At 36.3% G+C, this 18,661-nt stretch overlaps 1 protein-coding gene across 1 annotated transcript; it reads right to left on the bottom strand.

Moving 5' to 3' along the window:
- Nucleotides 1-8,141: 8,141 nt before the first annotated feature.
- Nucleotides 8,142-18,479, bottom strand: LOC110465156 (neuronal acetylcholine receptor subunit beta-4-like). The gene is made up of 6 exons (XM_021520777.1): nucleotides 18,398-18,479; nucleotides 17,159-17,301; nucleotides 12,893-12,937; nucleotides 12,002-12,111; nucleotides 8,199-8,377; nucleotides 8,142-8,164 (listed from the first exon to the last, which is right to left on the bottom strand). Exons 1-6 carry the CDS (start codon nucleotides 18,477-18,479, stop codon nucleotides 8,142-8,144), a joined length of 582 nt encoding a protein of 193 aa, XP_021376452.1.
- Nucleotides 18,480-18,661: the final 182 nt, after the last annotated feature.

Raw genomic sequence — 18,661 nt, forward strand, 5'->3', positions numbered from 1 at the left:
AGTGATAATAGAGCCTAGTTTGACTGTCTCGTATGTACAGTGATGATAACGCCTAGTTTAACTGTCTCGTATGTACAGGGATAATAGCGCCTAGTTTGACTGTCTCGTATGTCCAGTGATAATAGCGCCTAGTTTGACTGTCTCGTGTGTACAGTGATAATAGCGCCTAGTTTGACTGTCTCGTGTGTACAGTGATAATAGCGCCTAGTTTGACTGCCTCGCATGTACAGTGATAATAGCGCCTAGTTTAACTCTCTCGTATGTACAGTGATAATAGCGCCTAGGTTAACTGTCTCGTATGTACAGTGATAATAGCGCCCAGTTTAAATGTCTCGTATGTACAGTGATAATAGCGACTAGTTTGACTGTCTCGCATGTACAGTGATAATAGCGCCTAGTTTAACTCTCTCGTATGTACAGTGATAATAGCGCCTAGGTTAACTGTCTCGTATGTACAGTGATAATAGCGCCCAGTTTAAATGTCTCGTATGTACAGTGATAATAGCTCCTAGTTTAACTGTCTCGTATGTACAGTGATGATAACGCCTAGTTTAACTGTCTCGTATGTACAGTGATGATAACGCCTAGTTTAACTGTCTCGTATGTACAGTGATAGTGATAATAGCGCCTAGTTTAACTGTCTCGTATGTACAATGATAATAGCGCCTAGTTTAAATGTCTCGTATGTAGAGTGGTAATAGCTCCTAGTTTAACTGTCTCGTATGTACAGTGATAGTGATAATAGCGCCTAGTTTAACTGTCTCGTACATTGTATGTACAGTGATAATAGCGCCTAGTTAAGTATGTACAGTGATAATAGCGCCTAGTTTAACTCTCTCGTATGTACAGTGATAACAGCGCCTAGTTTAACTGTCTCGTATGTACAGTTATAATAGCGCCTAGTTTGACTGTCTCGTATGGACAGTGATAATAGCGCCTAGTTTAAATGTCTCGTAGGTACAGTGATAATAGCGACTAGTTTGACTGTCTCGCATGTACAGTGATAATAGCGACTAGTTTGACTGTCTCGCATGTACAGTGATAATAGCGCCTAGTTTAACTCTCTCGTATGTACAGTGATAGTAGCGCCTAGTTTAACTGTCTCGTATGTACAGTTATAATAGCGCCTAGTTTGACTGTCTCGTATGTCCAGTGATAATAGCGCCTAGTTTGACTGTCTCGTGTGTACAGTGATAATAGCGCCTAGTTTGACTGTCTCGGATGTACAGTGATAATAGCGCCTAGTTTAACTCTCTCGTATGTACAGTGATAACAGCGCCTAGTTTAACTGTCTCGTATGTACAGTTATAATAGCGCCTAGTTTGACTGTCTCGTATGTCCAGTGATAATAGCGCCTAGTTTGACTGTCTCGCATGTACAGTGATAATAGCGCCTAGTTTGACTGTCTCGTGTGTACAGTGATAATAGCGCCTAGTTTGACTGTATCGTATGTACAGTGATAATAGCGCCTAGTTTAACTCTCTCGTATGTACAGTGATAGTAGCGCCTAGTTTAACTGTCTCGTATGTACAATGATAATAGCGCCTAGTTTAAATGTCTCGTATGTAGAGTGATAATAGCGACTAGTTTGACTGTCTCGCATGTACAGTGATAATAGCGACTAGTTTGACTGTCTCGTATGTACAGTGATAACACCGCCTAGTTTAACTGTCTCGTTTGTACAGTGATAATAGCGCCTAGTTTGGCTGTCTCGTATGTAGAGTGGTAATAGCGCCTAGTTTAAATGTCTCGTATGTACAGTGATGATAACGCCTAGATTGAATGTCTCGTATGTACAGTGATGATAACGCCTAGTTTAACTGTCTCGTATGTACAGTGATAGTGATAATAGCGCCTAGTTTAACTGTCTCGTATGTACAATGATAATAGCGCCTAGTTTAAATGTCTCGTATGTACAGTGATGATAACGCCTAGTTTGAATGTCTCGTATGTACAGTGATGATAACGCCTAGTTTAACTGTCTCGTATGTACAGTGATAAGAGCTCCTAGTTTATCGTTTACATGCATTGTATGTACAGTGATAATAGCGCCTAGTTTAACTGTCTTGTATGTACAGTGATAATAGCGCCTAGTTTAAATGTCGCGTATGTACAGTGATGATAACGCCTAGTTTGAATGTCTCGTATGTACATTGATGATAACGCCTAGTTTAACTGTCTCGTTTATACAGTGATAATAGCGCCTAGTTTAACTGTATCGTATGTACAGTGATAATAGCGCCTAGTTTAACTGTATCGTATCTCGTATGTACAGTGATAATAGCGCCTAATTTAAATGTCTCGTATGTACAGTGATAATAACGCCTAGTTTAACTGTCTCATATGTACAGTGATAACACCGCCTAGTTTAACTGTCTCATACATTGTGTGTACAGTGATAATAGCGCCTAGTTTAAATTCTCGTATGTACAGTGATAATAGCGCCTAGGTTAACTGTCTCGTATGTACAGTGATAATAGCTCCTGGTTTAACTGTCTCGTATGTACAGTGATAAGAGCTCCTAGTTTATCGTTTACATGCATTGTATGTACAGTGATAATAGCGCCTAGTTAAATGTCTCGTATGTACAGTGATAACACCGCCTAGTTTAACTGTCTCATACATTGTATGTGCAGTGATAATAGCGCCTAGTTTAAATTCTCGTATGTACAGTGATAATAGCGCCTAGTTTGACTGTCTCGGATGTACAGTGATAATAGCTCCTAGTTTAACTATCTCGTTTATACAGTGATAATAGCGCCTAGTTTAACTGTATCGTATGTACAGTGATAATAGCTTCTAGTTTAACTGTCTCGTATGTACAGTGATTTTAGCGCTTAGTTTAAATGTCTCGTATGTACAGTGATGATAGCGCCTAGTTTAACTGTCTCGTATGTACAGTTGTAATAGCGCCTAGTTTAAATGTCTCGTATGGCCTAGTTTAACTGTATCGTATGTACAGTGATAATAGCTTCTAGTTTAACTGTCTCGTATGTACAGTGATAGTGATAATAGCGCCTAGTTTAACTGTCTCATATGTACAGTGATAACACCGCCTAGTTTAACTGTCTCGTTTGTACAGTGATAATAGCGCCTAGTTTAAATGTCGCGTATGTACAGTGATGATAACGCCTAGTTTGAATGTCTCGTATGTACATTGATGATAACGCCTAGTTTAACTGTCTCGTTTATACAGTGATAATAGCGCCTAGTTTAACTGTATCGTATCTCGTATGTACAGTGATAATAGCGCCTAATTTAAATGTCTCGTATGTACAGTGATAATAGCGCCCAGTTTAAATGTCTCGTATGTACAGTGATAATAGCGACTAGTTTGACTGTCTCGTATGTACAGTGATAATAGCTCCTAGTTTAACTATCTCGTTTATACAGTGATAATAGCGCCTAGTTTAACTGTCTTGTATGTACAGTGATAATAGCGCCTAGTTTAACTGTATCGTATCTCGTATGTACAGTGATAATAGCGCCTAATTTAACTGTCTCGTATGTACAGTGATAATAGCGCCCAGTTTAAATGTCTCGTATGTACAGTGATAATAGCTCCTAGTTTAACTGTCTCGTTTATACAGTGATAATAGCGCCTAGTTTAACTGTATCGTATGTACAGTGATAATAGCTCCTAGTTTAACTGTCTCGTATGTACAGTGATGATAACGCCTAGTTTAACTGTCTCGTTTATACAGTGATAATAGCGCCTAGTTTAACTGTCTCGTATGTACAGTGATAATAGCGCCTAGTTTTACTGTCTCGCATGTACAGTGATAATAGCGCCTAGTTTAAATGTCTCGTATGTACAGTGATAATAGCGCATAGTTTGACTGTCTCGTATGTACAGTGATGATAGCTCCTAGTTTAACTGTCTCGTTTATACAGTGATAATAGCGCCTAGTTTAACTGTCTCGTACATTGTATGTACAGTGATAATAGCGCCTAGGTTAACTCTCTCGTATGTACAGTGATAATAGCGCCTACTTTAACTGTGTCTTATGTACAGTGATAATAACGCCTAGTTTAAATGTCTCGTATGTACAGCGATAATAGCGCCTAGTTTAAATGTCTCGTATGTACAGTGATAATAGCGCCTACTTTAACTGTCTCGTATGTACAGTGATAATAACGCCTAGTTTGACTGTCTGTAAAAGTAAAGAACGAGGTTAGCGGCTGATGTAGAGAAGTATATACCAACCTTGATTTCATGCTGGCGATCGACGTAGTCAACAAATTTCTTGTTATTGAAAAGCAAAACATCGTTGGTATATATCTGAATGTGAAATTGACGGATTTGACATGGTACATGCTACCTGTCCCGATAGCCGAGTCGGCACACGGTAAAGGGGTACTGTTTGGCCCCTTTTGTACGCCAACAGTCTGCTGGAAAATCTAGCCGCCGAAATCACCAAATGTACAGGAATTAATATATTCCCACGATTTCGTCCTCATGTATTTCGTCTTGCCCTTTGTCGCATTGTTCACAAAATATATCCATAAACTAGTTAGAAATCATTGATTACATCATCGTTCGTTTCTCCGCAAGTCCCCATTATAGTATAACAGAACGAATGCGTGCGTTCAGTTTGATATGAAATATGGAATCAAACAAAGTGGAAATGAAATAGTTCTGAAAAAGAACGATTTTTGGACGGAAAGGATGTTCAAGATTCACAAAGTTTTCATATGAGTCCTTCAAAATCCACACTTTTTTAAATATACTTCTGTGGTAAACATTTTCTTGATACAACTGTTACCCTGATTTGATTGTACTTACTCTCATAGTAAATGTTAGATTATCCAAAAGATTACTAAAACAAGTTTTGAGAATGACTTGGCAGAGAAAATTGCAGAAACAGTTAAAGAATAATGTTAATAAGGAAGTTTATGCAATTTGGAATCCAAGGTAAACGAAGCTAGTTCGTATCGCGATCATCAATCGGATAGATTTTAATGCGGAGCATGATGAGTTAGTATTTCGTCTATCGAAAAAGAAAATAAGAAAAATGTGTAAAAAGGACACTATCGAGAAGAAAACTCACTATTTACATTGTGACTTAGCAAAGAAGCTTTATACTGTATCCACTCCTACCTCTCCAACATGTCTCAAACTGCTACTCTCGTCCCTCCTCGATACTCTCGTGGAGGGAAGAGATGTTTAATTTCTTTTAAGGTATCTAGGACGCCAAAAACATATTGAGACTTTTTAACAAGACATTTTAGAACACTTAGACAGATATAGAGGTTTTACATGAGTGACCATGTCATATTGAATTTATTGAACGAGTTTAATACATTCAATATGACATGGACACGAATGTAAGATTCTATTTATCACATAACATTCATAATTTGAAGAAAACTGCAAACGCAATTAGAATTCTGTGTTATCAGCTGACTCTATATAGGAACAAACCAAAGTACTCCCATCATAGTATTGTTGTTCCTCACTGTGCAAAGGAGTTACAGATGTTGATTTTAATAATGAACAATTTAAAAAGAAATACAAATAATAATGACATTAAAACCATTTCCAATTCATTTAAAATATCAGTAAACATATCATTTGTGGCGTAGGAATTTTCTCCCATGTGAACAAAAATATCTGGAGCAGAGATAGATTGATCTACTGAGCTTTTATTTCATAATTTATACTCACGTTTACACAATCAAACTTACCGTTCATTGCCTTATTGTGGTCACCTGGACGACGAAAATGTAGATCAAACATGTAAAAATGTTGATGTAGTGTTTTCTCATTATGGCACCATTAACTATTGTATCACAAACGTGTTCTGACCATCTGGCTTCAACCTTTCCACCACTGTAAATCATATTGGACTCATCCAGATCAATGCATGCTAGAGTCTACTAAAGTTACATAGGGGTGAAAGGGTTAACAGATAACGTTGATTGCCTTATACCTCTTCGTTTACTCAGAACTCATTCCTAGTTGGTGCTTTTAACAGTATTGACATATAACAAAAGTAAGCTCAAGGATTGATGTTGTTTAATGCTTGTAACAATGGCTGCAATTTAGTTGTCATAAGTATTTTGCTCACAGCATTCACTTAGTTACAATAACGCTTCCTATTCATTCATCAAGCATTGTTAAAACAGGCCGGAAACAGTGTGTAGTTTTGCAAAAAAAAGTCCACTTGTGATTTTGGTCCCCCACTTTACCCCCTCATATCTCGGAATAATGTTTGTTAATTCTAACCATAAACATTTCTATCCATTAACATTTCTATCCATTAACATTTCTATCGATAAACATTTCTATCCATAAACATTTCTACCCGTAAACATTTGCAAATATAAAGGAACCTTTGTAAAAAAACGTTTTAGGGATAACGCGGTGTACAAATGTATCTATTGGTACATTACAAAATTATATTGCCTTTATGGAAAAGTATTTCTGATATGACAAAATAACTCAGCAGTGAATATATTTGATATTAAATTAAACAGATATCGTAAATCGCATTCCTCAAACTACTACTACACGTGTATCGAGTTAGACTTCATTTAAACATTTCAGGTAAGCGGATGTCAAGTTTACGATGACGTAAACATGGATTCTAGGATATGTCCATTGTATACCATTGGTCTCGAAGGCGACATGTTATACAGTCGTACTAGACATCCTGGGTATACTACTGGAAACATGGTTAATCGAGGGGAAACCTCCAATCGTGTTTTCCCGCACGAAGGACAGTAGAAACATGATGATATCATAAAGGCTGACTTGACATCGTAAGTAATCTCTTTGAAACAAAGAATCATGTTTCCCTTAAAATAAGGTTAATAAATGTATAATATTAAATAGATTATCCCAAGCAGATCATACATTAAATATTATTTGGCATAACATTTAAAAATAGTGTACAATGTAGATCATTATAATCGGATAGCTGGGTAAGCTTATACTATCTCCTAAACATAATTAGTAGCATGCTATACATAAACATAACAGGTTCGTCATGTACATGTATAACCATGTGTAGTATAATCTTACAACGTACAATGTGAGCACTAGATCAAGACTCATCCAAACACACCGATGTACCTCACAACACATGTACCTCACAACACATGTACCTCACAACACATGTAAATAATTTGAACATGAAAGTAAGAAGGAACACAACAATGGATATTGTAAGTGGTACACTGGGAAGTCTGCACCAAGACATAGTTATATTGACATCAGTTATCACAACTAGCCGAAACACTTTTTTCAAGAAGTAGAACGTGAGCCGCTGCAATTATCAGAAATGATATCGCTCCGAGGGTATAGTGACACAGTGACCATCTGTTTAATCTAGGAGCTCTTTTCTTTATCCCGACGAAGCCAGTATTTTCTGTTTTACGAACAGCTTCCCCTTCGTCGTTTCCGGCGGTGATATTATATGTTGGTAAATGGTTAGACATGATTATAGAGTCAATCGTCACCAAACTACAGCTGGCCATTATCATCATGAAGTACAGGCCTGGAAATATAAATTTAATAGTATCGTTACGTTAGGTTACCATACAAGGCGCATAAGTGAAAGAAACCACTGTTGGTATCCATGATTTTGACCGTTACAAGCTATGACAGGATTGAAAAAGCCAAAAGAAGTAGGAGGTATGGCACTCCTAGTCCACTAACCATGGTCAGAAATAAAATAAAATGTTTTGCTTTTCCGATTGACGAGCCTGAATATCGCTTGTGCCAAAAGAAATAATTGTTGTACTGTGAAATTCGAGAATCACTAGATTGAAAATAAAAAGTTTACAAATCATTTTTTTTAAGCAAATCGGTCCCTGATTTCTATAACAGAAGAAATTAGAGTTATTCGTACCTATAATTGGCGTAACGTCTGAGTTTTCCGGTAGATGATCCGCCATCTGAGTTTGAAATACCATAAACGTGAGTAAAATAGTCATCCCACAGCCTATCTTCTCGCCTTCCTCCGCCGGTATGAAATACACAGCCACAGTCACAACAGACAGAATTACTGAAGGAACAACTATGATGAACACAAAGTACGTCGGTTTTCGTTTCAGTACAATTTCAAAATAGAAATCGATGCCAGCATTCGTATCCGGAACTTCCAAAGACGTCGACACCAAGCTCCATACGTGACTTACGTAGGTTGGAAACGTGTTTCTGAAGTAGTCAGGGACTTTAAACTGGATGTAACCCTTTGCTTTAATTCCGTAGTTCAATTTTACAGAACATGTCTGACAGTCATAGGGAAAATTTTCTGGATTCATAACACAGGAAACCGATATAACTCCGGATGTCGAAACAGATACAGCACCACGTGACGTAATATGATATGCATCGTCAAGGATGTTGTCCAGGAAGTTTGATCCGATTCTGTGAATTATAAAATGGTTACACCTGACAAGACGACCCGCGATAGAAGACTAAAACATCTGATTAATATCATATATTTACATTTGCATGGCATTGTCACTATATAGCCTCTTTGAAAGCTGTGTCGTTGATGGGACTTTAATTACCATGCATCACGAGACACAATTCTTAGCGTATTAAAACAACACTGACCGGAACTACAATAGCCAATATTAATAAACATGACGGCTGCTGAAATATCGCTGGGCATTGTGAGATTTGACAATGTCATTGTAAATTTACGTGCAAAATAAAAAATAAAATAAAAAAAAACACTTTTATTACAACGAAAACAAGACCAATGTCTGCAATATCGTACAAAATGCACATCGGTTGAAATCACCAATGCCGGCAATGGAAACAATTTTAACACTCATGCAATTTATCAGAAATATCGTCTGTCACACTGCACTGATCAACAGGGTTCGTGACAAATGTCTGAAATACACATATTCTATAGACCTACTGACACTTATATTACAGACCTTCAGACATTTGTAACGAACCTGTGCTCCGTCGCAAGATCACTCACTTCAAACGCTATCAGTTTCACGCCTCTCTCGTCCACGGTTCCTCAGTTTCTGACGACATGTCAAATAACGAGGCTGTTATAGAATCTACCGACTGTTGTCAGGTTCCCATACAATCAACAAATAAATTTACGCCTGGATTCTTCACAAAATGAGCAAAGAGAAAAGTTCGAATTAACTTCCAAAAATAACTCCCTCGTGGAGGGCAAGGTCGGATTTACGGTGTTCACTGTATTTGTCCATACGCGAAATTTGTTCCGGGGAAAAATCGAAACAATTTCAATTCTAACTTTCAGCTCAGAGTTTTATTGATAAACTTAAATCACCCTATAAACATATCATACGCAATTGTATTGATACTGAATTGTGGAATAAAATTGAAGTGTTTGTTAAAATTTCAAAGTACTTTGTTTGCCAATCAGCACGCGACAATACGCTGTTCAAACAATTGAACGAAATTGTGTGGAATGTCGATAAGGCGGGCATTTTTAATTTTAAATATAAATTATAAGTTAAAAAAGAACAAAAGAGGCAGAGAAAATTTATAAAGATATATAAGTATTTAACTGTTTTTGTATGGTATTTATGATCTATTTGAATGACACAGCTTTGCACGCAAACAAATCATATGTTGTTTGCTTGCAAAGCTGTTTCATTCAAATAGATCATAAATACCATACAAAAACATTTCAATGCTTAAGTACAGAAACAATGTATGTCTGATGCCAAATAAAGTGCTCGCAGATAGCTAATATATTTATGTATATACAGTATATATCATCTGTAGACATTTTGCAAGGACAACTTCAAATGAAGGAATATAGTTCTTTTTTTGTCATTTTATTATGATGATGTCAAAACTATAGACATTTTTACATTAAGACTTCACAATCAATATATGACGTCACAAGAAATGTTAGTCCCACTTACAGTATATGGGATACATTAGTCAACACGTTACATGTGTGATTCAAAGATTTATTTGATTCCAGATTAAGCAGCCATGCTAATTTTGGATAAACTACCAGTACATGTACATGTAGTTTAATACGGGATTATAGTTCGTTAAGCCTTTGCACTACAAACAACATGACAATTGGAAACAAACACTTCAGTAACCAGGTTAAGCTTGTTTCAATAAGAATCCACAACCTATCCATCGGAGCTTGCTTCTCAATTGTAAAAGAAACTGCCGGTAGAGGCCGGTGTTCATTGACGTTACAAATATGGCGTCACGACTTCACCATTAACTGCGCCTAGAAGAAAGTTAATTGAACCAGTCAGTAAACTGCATTCTGTTCAGATGTATAGTTCTGTATAATAAACAGGTTCGCAGTCACATTGAATAACGGGCGTTAGGCGTTTAGCATGTTTGCCTCAGAATTGAGAGTTATAGGACTATAACCACTGTCAAAACGCAGTTTGATAATATGTCATTTTCATTTTGGTTGAATATACTTTAATGACACAATTGAAATGCCATCACGATCAGCACAATAACTCGTAGCTGCCTTAGGTATAACGGCAATACAAAGCAATTATAAATATCGTTCTGGTATCATGACCATACACGACGATCTTTGTACCCGTTCTCCTTTGGGAAATATAACTCACCTTCTGTTCAGCTGCAAAATAATCCCGCCTACGCCAGGACTACGTGCAAATCGTCATGTCACACATTGTAAATAACAATCCGGCGTGGTGGGATTTAAAAAAGTGATATGGAAAGTTACAAGCTTTTTGACACTCCATCGACTGTTATTTCCATTCAAATTGTTTTTTTCAATCAATCAAATGAAAAAAATCTAAACGTTTGATAAATGTTGTTAAACAGTTCTTCTTTACATAGGATACGAATGATATTTTACTTTGTTTTTGTTTTTTTGTCTTCTGGATTAATGACGGGAGTCTAAATGCCTGTAGATGTTTTAAAAAAGTCAAGACAATTTTAAAGAGATTGATAAATGTTAATGTTTGCGTTGAACTCTTTCACTTATATATTTATAGTCGTCATTCGAGCTAACATTTTAATTACCATTTTTGATGTGTATAATTCTAAATTCCACCAATTGGAAGTAAAACAGCTAACGCAAATATTTAAAAAGTAGCAATGGAAATTTCAAAAAGTTATCTGGATATTTTCAATGATTCATGCAAAATTGTATCAATATGTGCTTACGAGCAAATCCCGATGTTTTTATTATGATCTTGACACTAAAACAGAAATTGAGATTGATATATGTTTGATCCTTTTCTATTGTTAAGGGCGAGTCTAGGTTTTACAGGAGGAATTTTAAACACACGGGTGTCATTGATTGGGTTTAACGTGAATTACACTTACAATTGACCGTGGTATTTGCCTAGTCGATGGAATTCACACAATTTACGCAGCAGCAATTAAGCTACTGATTTCCGTCGTAAGTCATTAGTGCCTCCATTGATTTGCTTCTAACATAGTTACGTAAGTACGCTACCTCGTATCTCTACTGATAATAACCCCTAGAAACAACGCTGACTTGTCCATTAAGTGATACAAATATGAAATAGCATAACATGTAACTGTGAACAACAGGTACTTTAGGCACCGTTGATCATTTTTAAATAAGTAAATAATTGCAAAAAAATATATTTCTGTTTTATCCCAAGATGGCTGCATTTTTATTTATTTTTTACAAACAACGTAAACTTAGTATACAGGTGATTTGGGACCTCAATATCTTTTCTGTCTACTTCTGTGGGGTTTTCAAGATGGTACATAAATGATTTGGTAAAGATATACTTTCAGATTCCATTCAAAATATCTTCCTTACGAATGACGTCAGAAGACACTGATTGGATGATTCTCAAAAGCCCATGGTACATGATATGTTAATAAAAAATTTTAAAAAGAAGATAAAAACCATGTATATATGTTTATTGGCATTGCCTTATGATATTGAAATACAGAGGCACCCGGAAAAAATATACAAAAATGTCTATTTGATTATATTATATACACTGGTAAAAACTTGAATTTTAGCAAGAGTGTCATCAAGAGTCGTATACGATTACTTACGCATTAGAACCCATCAGTTTCGGCGTCCAAATGTGCTTGCCCGTTACGTAGGTTCGATTTAGTCCTCCATAATCATCCGGATTCCAGGTCAGGTATTCATCGGTCCATTCCTGTACAAACAATAGAAATATACATCAGAAAGCAAAAGTCAAGTTGTCAACATTTGACTACGTTTCGGAGGTAAGAAATGAATTTGGACATGTATCGTGATATGGAGATAATTTCGATAGAGGCTACCCTTACAGGCTCGGAGACAATTTAGACATGTTGTATTCCTATGTATGTACTTAAGAGGCGACTTCTGATGACGGGGTATGGAAGAAACCAGAGTTGATCTGGTGCCCCCCAATATTTGGGATCTACGTCTTTTCTCACTTCCCTGCGAGGATTGCAAGAAGAGACAAACGTTCAGACAAGAAAGCGGGAAGTTAAATGTACCCGTTTTTGTTCTTTGTGTGCTGTGGTGAGTTCGATGTTCAATTATTACTCAGCTTATAAGTGTGTCTTGTTTCTTTCAAAAAGCAATATTTCTTTATAAAATATCTTATAAGCTCATAACATGAAGAATCCTAGGTAATATATCTTATATCTTTATAATAAGTATATAGTAAATAAGATATATTTTATAATTCTATCAAATAACCTATATACCTTTATCCTGAATTATATTAGATATACGATATCTTTATAATTCTATAAATAAAATGTTGCTTTTTACAAAATTATTCAATTGATAAAATATCTTTTATAATTATATGAAAAACAGGAGCGATATCGGTCCTTGGATGCATGCAATTTCGGCTTTTTTGTCATTTAAAACTCTGTACCTGATTTAAGTAATTTCTTAAATGCTCTATGTTTCTTTGGATGTTGAGTGTTTTGTATACTTACAATAGTCAATGCAGCTGCATGGCATAACGTTGAATCAACTTCTGACTGTTGTACATATATGAAAGTAAAGCAAAGAAAACTGTATATCTTTCTTATTACAACACAAAGAAATGATGTGTCACGAAACGATAAACGATTGAGAAAACGTGAAAATAAAGGCAGATACTATGACACCGTGTGAGATATATTTATCAATACAGTTCGATTTGTACATATTCAATGATGCGCGGAAAATGTGTCTCTGGTTTTTACAAACCAAGGACTTACCACATTTACTATATTACACAACACACAAACCATGGACTTACCACATTTACTATATTACACAACGCGCAAACCTCGGACTAACCACACTTACTTTATTACACAACACACAGCCCATGGACTAACCACACTTACTTTATTACAAAACACGAAAACCATGGACTTACCACATTTACTATATTACACAACACATAAACCTCTGACTAACCACACTTACTTTATTTCACAACACACAGCCCATGGACTAGCCACACCTACTATATTACATAACACACAAACCATGGACTAACCACACTTACTATATTACACAACACACAAACCATGGACTAACCACACTTACTATATTACACAACACACAAACCATGGACTAACCACACTTACTATATTACACAACACACAAACCATGGACTAACCACACTTACTATATTACACAACACACAAACCATGGACTAACCACACTTACTATATTACACAACACACAAACCATGGACTAACCACACTTACTATATTACACAACACACAAACCATGGACTAACCACACTTACTATATTACACAACACACAAACCATGGACTAACCACACTTACTATATTACACAACACACAAACCATGGACTAACCACACTTACTATATTACACAACACACAAACCATGGACTAACCACACTTACTATATTACACAACACACAAACCATGGACTAACCACACTTACTATATTACACAACACACAAACCATGGACTAACCACACTTACTATATTACACAACACACAAACCATGGACTAACCACACTTACTATATTACACAACACACAAACCATGGACTAACCACACTTACTATATTACACAACACACAAACCATGGACTAACCACACTTACTATATTACACAACACACAAACCATGGACTAACCACACTTACTATATTACACAACACACAAACCATGGACTAACCACACTTACTATATTACACAACACACAAACCATGGACTAACCACACTTACTATATTACACAACACACAAACCATGGACTAACCACACTTACTATATTACACAACACACAAACCATGGACTAACCACACTTACTATATTACACAACACACAAACCATGGACTAACCTCACTTACTATATTACACAACACACAAACCATGGACTAACCACACTTACTATATTACACAACACACAAACCATGGACTAACCACACTTACTATATTACACAACACACAAACCATGGACTAACCACACTTACTATATTACACAACACACAAACCATGGACTAACCACACTTACTATATTACACAACACACAAACCATGGACTAACCACACTTACTATATTACACAACACACAAACCATGGACTAACCACACTTACTATATTACACAACACACAAACCATGGACTAACCACACTTACTATATTACACAACACACAAACCATGGACTAACCACACTTACTATATTACACAACACACAAACCATGGACTAACCACACTTACTATATTACACAACACACAAACCATGGACTAACCACACTTACTATATTACACAACACACAAACCATGGACTAACCACACTTACTATATTACACAACACACAAACCATGGACTAACCACACTTACTATATTACACAACACACAAACCATGGACTAACCACACTTACTATATTACACAACACACAAACCATGGACTAACCACACTTACTATATTACACAACACACAAACCATGGACTAACCACACTTACTATATTACACAACACACAAACCATGGACTAACCACACTTACTATATTACACAACACACAAACCATGGACTAACCACACTTACTATATTACACAACACACAAACCATGGACTAACCACACTTACTATATTACACAACACACAAACCATGGACTAACCACACTTACTATATTACACAACACACAAACCATGGACTAACCACACTTACTATATTACACAACACACAAACCATGGACTAACCACACTTACTATATTACACAACACACAAACCATGGACTAACCACACTTACTATATTACACAACACACAAACCATGGACTAACCACACTTACTATATTACACAACACACAAACCATGGACTAACCACACTTACTATATTACACAACACACAAACCATGGACTAACCACACTTACTATATTACACAACACACAAACCATGGACTAACCACACTTACTATATTACACAACACACAAACCATGGACTAACCTCACTTACTATATTACACAACACACAAACCATGGACTAACCACACTTACTATATTACACAACACACAAACCATGGACTAACCACACTTACTATATTACACAACACACAAACCATGGACTAACCACACTTACTATATTACACAACACACAAACCATGGACTAACCACACTTACTATATTACACAACACACAAACCATGGACTAACCACACTTACTATATTACACAACACACAAACCATGGACTAACCACACTTACTATATTACACAACACACAAACCATGGACTAACCACACTTACTATATTACACAACACACAAACCATGGACTAACCACACTTACTATATTACACAACACACAAACCATGGACTAACCACACTTACTATATTACACAACACACAAACCATGGACTAACCACACTTACTATATTACACAACACACAAACCATGGACTAACCACACTTACTATATTACACAACACACAAACCATGGACTAACCACACTTACTATATTACACAACACACAAACCATGGACTAACCACACTTACTATATTACACAACACACAAACCATGGACTAACCACACTTACTATATTACACAACACACAAACCATGGACTAACCACACTTACTATATTACACAACACACAAACCATGGACTAACCACACTTACTATATTACACAACACACAAACCATGGACTAACCACACTTACTATATTACACAACACACAAACCATGGACTAACCACACTTACTATATTACACAACACACAAACCATGGACTAACCACACTTACTATATTACACAACACACAAACCATGGACTAACCACACTTACTATATTACACAACACACAAACCATGGACTAACCACACTTACTATATTACACAACACACAAACCATGGACTAACCACACTTACTATATTACACAACACACAAACCATGGACTAACCACACTTACTATATTACACAACACACAAACCATGGACTAACCACACTTACTATATTACACAACACACAAACCATGGACTAACCACACTTACTATATTACACAACACACAAACCATGGACTAACCACACTTACTATATTACACAACACACAAACCATGGACTAACCACACTTACTATATTACACAACACACAAACCATGGACTAACCACACTTACTATATTACACAACACACAAACCATGGACTAACCACACTTACTATATTACACAACACACAAACCATGGACTAACCTCACTTACTATATTACACAACACACAAACCATGGACAAACCACACTTACTATATTACACAACACATAAAACTCGGACTAACCTCACTTACTATATTACACAACACATAAAACTCGGACTAACCACACTTACTTTATTACAAAACACACAAACCATGGACTTACCACATTTACTATATTACACAACACACAAACCATGGACAAACCTCACTTATTATATTACACAACACACAAACCATGGACTAACCTCACTTACTATATTACACAACACATAAAACTCGGACTAACCTCAATTACTATATTACACAACACACAAACCATGGACAAACCACACTTACTATATGGACTAACCACACTTACTATATTACACAACACAGAAACCATGGACTAACCTCACTCACTATATTACACAACACACAAACCATGGACTAATCTCACTTATTATATTATACAACACACAAACCATGGACTAACCACACTTACTATATTACACAATACACAACCCATGGACTTACCACACTTACTATATTACACAACACACAAACCGTGGACTTACCACGTGTATGAGAGCGATAAACGTCCATGTGATGAAGATCACCAGTGGTTCCGAGTGGTTTCGTTTCGGACGAACAATAGGATTGTACCGGGCCGGTGACAGGAGATTATCCTTTAGTCTAAATTCCTCATCCAGTGTTGTACCTGATAATTTATAAATAATTCAAAACACAGTTGCTTGCATGCAAGAAATTTTGATTTTATTGATTATGTATATTTGATTGTATAATTTGTCACTTTTCCCAATACATGTATGTATTTACATTTGCTCTACATTGCCACTATATAACACTACCAAAGCCAGTCCCGTGTTATGAGACCATATCATAGGCGTACTGATATCCCCTAGGGTTCGACTAACTACCGGATCGCTACTCCCCTCCGCAAAAGCAAGTAGATGAGCAAAACACATACATGTACTATTGTTCAATAATATTCACCAGTTTATGTAAGACTATTAAAAAATATGAATTGCATATTATTGATTGGTTGAATCATGGAAATAGTATCGATGTTTTTGTGTTTATTTCCACGAGCCTAGAAATGAAAATTACAAAAAAAAGGAAAATATTAATATAAGCATAAATCAGCATTCTGTTAATTTTGTCTGCATATCTATTCCGTGTTATAGGACCATTACACGGAACAAAATGCTGTTTAATTCTTAAATATTTACATATGAGAATTAAAAGCTAATGCTATTTATTCGCTTGTTAGCTTGTACCCTTTGATTGCTGTTGCGTGTACTTTTAAGTAGGTCAAATTAACCTAATTTAGTTAAACAGAATTATGTGCATATTTCTTAATCCCATGATAATTTCTGTAACTGTTTTTCAAATATTTAGAAGTAGGTCACATCGACCTGATTTGGTTGGACGATGGGCGCAATGGTACGACATGAGATCATTTTGCTACTTCAGACAAAGTAGGGGTTCGTTTTCAACGGGGTCATTTTAAACGGCCTTCACCTCTTACCGGGTCCATATTCAATGGGAAAGTCAGTTTGCAACGGCTCACCGATTCAATGTTGAAACCTGACCCCGGTTCCACTTTCAAAGTGGAGTCTTTTCAACGATTCAACGGCAGGTGCATTCCAGAATGAAATATGACAGATATGTATTACTTATCCGGATGTGAAAGACCATCTCTACAGCTGACACAGTCAGGTGAGCAGTAAAGTCATAGTTAAATTAGAATACGTAATTGTAAATTATAACCGCATTTTCAAAATCAGACTTACCATTCGTTTCATTGTTTGCCGTCACCTTGCCGATGGAAATCAGGATAACACATGTAAAAACGTTGCTGCAGAATTTTGTCATTGCGGCGGAGATCACAAAACAGGTTTTCGTGTAACTGCAGCTGCCTTTGTCAGATAAGATTGATAAGGCGTAATATCGACCCGTTCACTCGGACCTCAATCAGCAGACAACTAAACAAATCTCGAGTGTAGAGCTTCTACCGGCATAATTAAAGTTTAATAAATTATTAATTGTATATCATA

This window comes from Mizuhopecten yessoensis, unplaced genomic scaffold (assembly GCF_002113885.1).
Source record: "Mizuhopecten yessoensis strain PY_sf001 unplaced genomic scaffold, ASM211388v2 scaffold11059, whole genome shotgun sequence".
Lineage (NCBI taxonomy): Eukaryota > Metazoa > Mollusca > Bivalvia > Pectinida > Pectinidae > Mizuhopecten > Mizuhopecten yessoensis.

Excerpts from the sequence above, each read along its gene's own strand:
- LOC110465156 (XM_021520777.1), bottom strand. The coding sequence starts at position 18,479 with ATGACAAAATTCTGCAGCAACGTTTTTACATGTGTTATCCTGATTTCC. Across the intron at positions 17,302-18,397 it reads GGCAAACAATGAAACGAATG|GTACAACACTGGATGAGGAA; the intron begins GTAAGTCTGATT and ends ATAAATTATCAG. Across the intron at positions 8,378-12,001 it reads AAACTGATGGGTTCTAATGC|AATCGGATCAAACTTCCTGG; the intron begins GTAAGTAATCGT and ends TATAATTCACAG.